General features: G+C 64.1%; 1 protein-coding gene across 1 annotated transcript; it reads right to left on the reverse strand.

Annotated features, from left to right (window-relative positions):
* Window positions 1-588: 588 nt before the first annotated feature.
* On the reverse strand, window positions 589-1,936 carry AMIGO3 (adhesion molecule with Ig-like domain 3; the record flags this gene model as incomplete). Its single annotated transcript, XM_010084090.1, is given in 2 exon segments — window positions 589-1,185; window positions 1,187-1,936. Coding segments are annotated over 2 exon segments (1,347 nt in total), but the record flags the coding sequence as incomplete, so codon positions are not given.
* Between the last annotated feature and the right edge of the window lie 3 nt (window positions 1,937-1,939).

Below are 1,939 nucleotides of genomic sequence, written 5' to 3' on the forward strand. Positions count from 1 at the left end.
GTTTGCTTGGCTGCATGGCTGGTCGGGTGCTGAGCTCCGTGGACACCTTTGGGGAGGGGGCGTGTGCCCCCTTGCAATGGGGGTTCATGCTGCCCCTGCTCCCAGCCACGGCATGCTGATGGGGACGGGCACGGGCTGGGAGAGGACGGTGGCACCGCCATCCCCGGAGCCCTGGTGTGAACGAGGACAGTGCCCCGCTCGTCACGGCTGTTCCTTGGCCTGGGGGGGGTCCATGGTGGTGGTGCCAGGTTGGGTCTCGCGTGCCTGGGGCTATGGCAAGGCCCCCAGCCCCTGTGTCACCATGAGGGGGTTTGGCCACCCGAAGAAAGCGGGGGTTTCGCAGGCGTGCTGGGTTCATCAGCATTACCCTTGCGCTAAACGAGGCCATTGCCAGTGGCTTGCAGGAGGAGCTTTGCTGGGCACCAATGTGCCCCCAGCCCAAAACCCACCAGGGGCTTGTGGCTGAAGCAGTTGCCCGTCACGGGTCGCAGTCAAGCCAGGAACTGGGGGTACCTGAAAATCCTGCTGCAGAGGAGAACAGCTCTCAGGAGCCTCAGCTCTCCCCCCAGCTCCCTGCCCCCTGCCCTGCTATGACACGATGGGGGTGTCCGAAAAGACGGAGCTGATGGACTCCGAGTCCGACTTGAGCTGCAGGACCTTGGGGTGCTTGGTGTCAGGGAACTCCTCGCCGAGGGCCAGGCGGATCTTGCCGTTCTGTGTCTCCCTGACGGGCTCGAGGAAGACGACGTGCTTGTTGGCGCTGACCTTGCGGTTGGGCGCGTCGGTGGCCGGGGGGGTGGTGCTGAGGATGGAGGACTGGGCGCTGCACTCCTGCCGGGGGCTGAGAGGAGCCGGCTTCTTGCAGCAGCTCAGGCAGCGGCAGGGTGTCAGGTACAGGTACACGAGGACGAGCAGCAGGCTCACGATGCACCCCAGCAGCGTCGTGAACCCGGTGTTGAAGGTCTCCCCGTCCAGCTTGGGGTACTGGACCGTCACGTTGACTTCGCACAGCCGGCTGAAATTGTGGGGGCTGTTGATGGCCAAGCCCACGTAGACCCCCGAGTGCCAGGGCTTGGCTGCGGCGATGCGCAGGCTGCCGTTGCGGTACACCTCCAGGGAGCGGTTGCTGTTGCCTGGGTGTTTGATGGGCTCGTGGTGGGGGGAGATCCACATGTACGTGGTGGCAGCCGGCCGGCGCCCTGCCGTTGCAAGCGAGCAGGAGGGTCTGGCCCACCATGGCGCGGAAGGACACGGGATGCGGGGCTTCGGGGCCCGCAGAGCAGTTCTCGAACATGTGGCTGTATTTGAGGAACTTGATCAGGGACCGGGGCACGTTGTCGGACACTTTGCAGGTGTGTTCCTCGAAGAAATCCCTCACAGAGCTGAAACCTTGCTGCTTCCAGTGCTGGAGCATCAGGTAGAGTGGGCAGCTGCACTTCACAGGGTTGTTGTGCAGGTACAAACCGTTGCGGACGTTTTCGGGCAGAGCCGCCAGCTCCTCCACGGGGATGCTGTGCAGGCTGTTGGAGGAGAGGTCCAGAGTGCGCAGGCTGTAGCCGCCCAGCCCCTGCACCGCGTGGAAGGGGAAGGAGGTGAGGTTGTTCCAGCTCAGGTAGACTTTCCGAAGCCCGCTCAGCTTGGTGAAGGCGTTCTCATCCACCCGCGCGATCCGGTTGTTGTAGAGCAGCAGCTCCTCCAAGCTGACCAGCGCGTCGAAGTAGTGCCTCTCGACGGCGCGCAGGTGGTTGGAGGACATGTCGAGGTGGCGCAGGTAAGAGGCATTGTGGAAAGCCTGTGGAGAAAGCTCCTTAATCTGGTTGTGGCTGATGTGGAGAGCCTCCAGGTGCGGGAGGGCGGCCAGCCAGCGGTCCTGGAGCTGGGTGAGGGCATTGTGGCTGAGGTCCAGCGTGGTGGTGGTGGGTGGCAGCTCCCGGGGCAC

The sequence above is a fragment of the Pterocles gutturalis genome, unplaced genomic scaffold, assembly GCF_000699245.1.
Source record: "Pterocles gutturalis isolate BGI_N339 unplaced genomic scaffold, ASM69924v1 scaffold26355, whole genome shotgun sequence".
In the NCBI taxonomy this organism is placed as follows: domain Eukaryota; kingdom Metazoa; phylum Chordata; class Aves; order Pterocliformes; family Pteroclidae; genus Pterocles; species Pterocles gutturalis.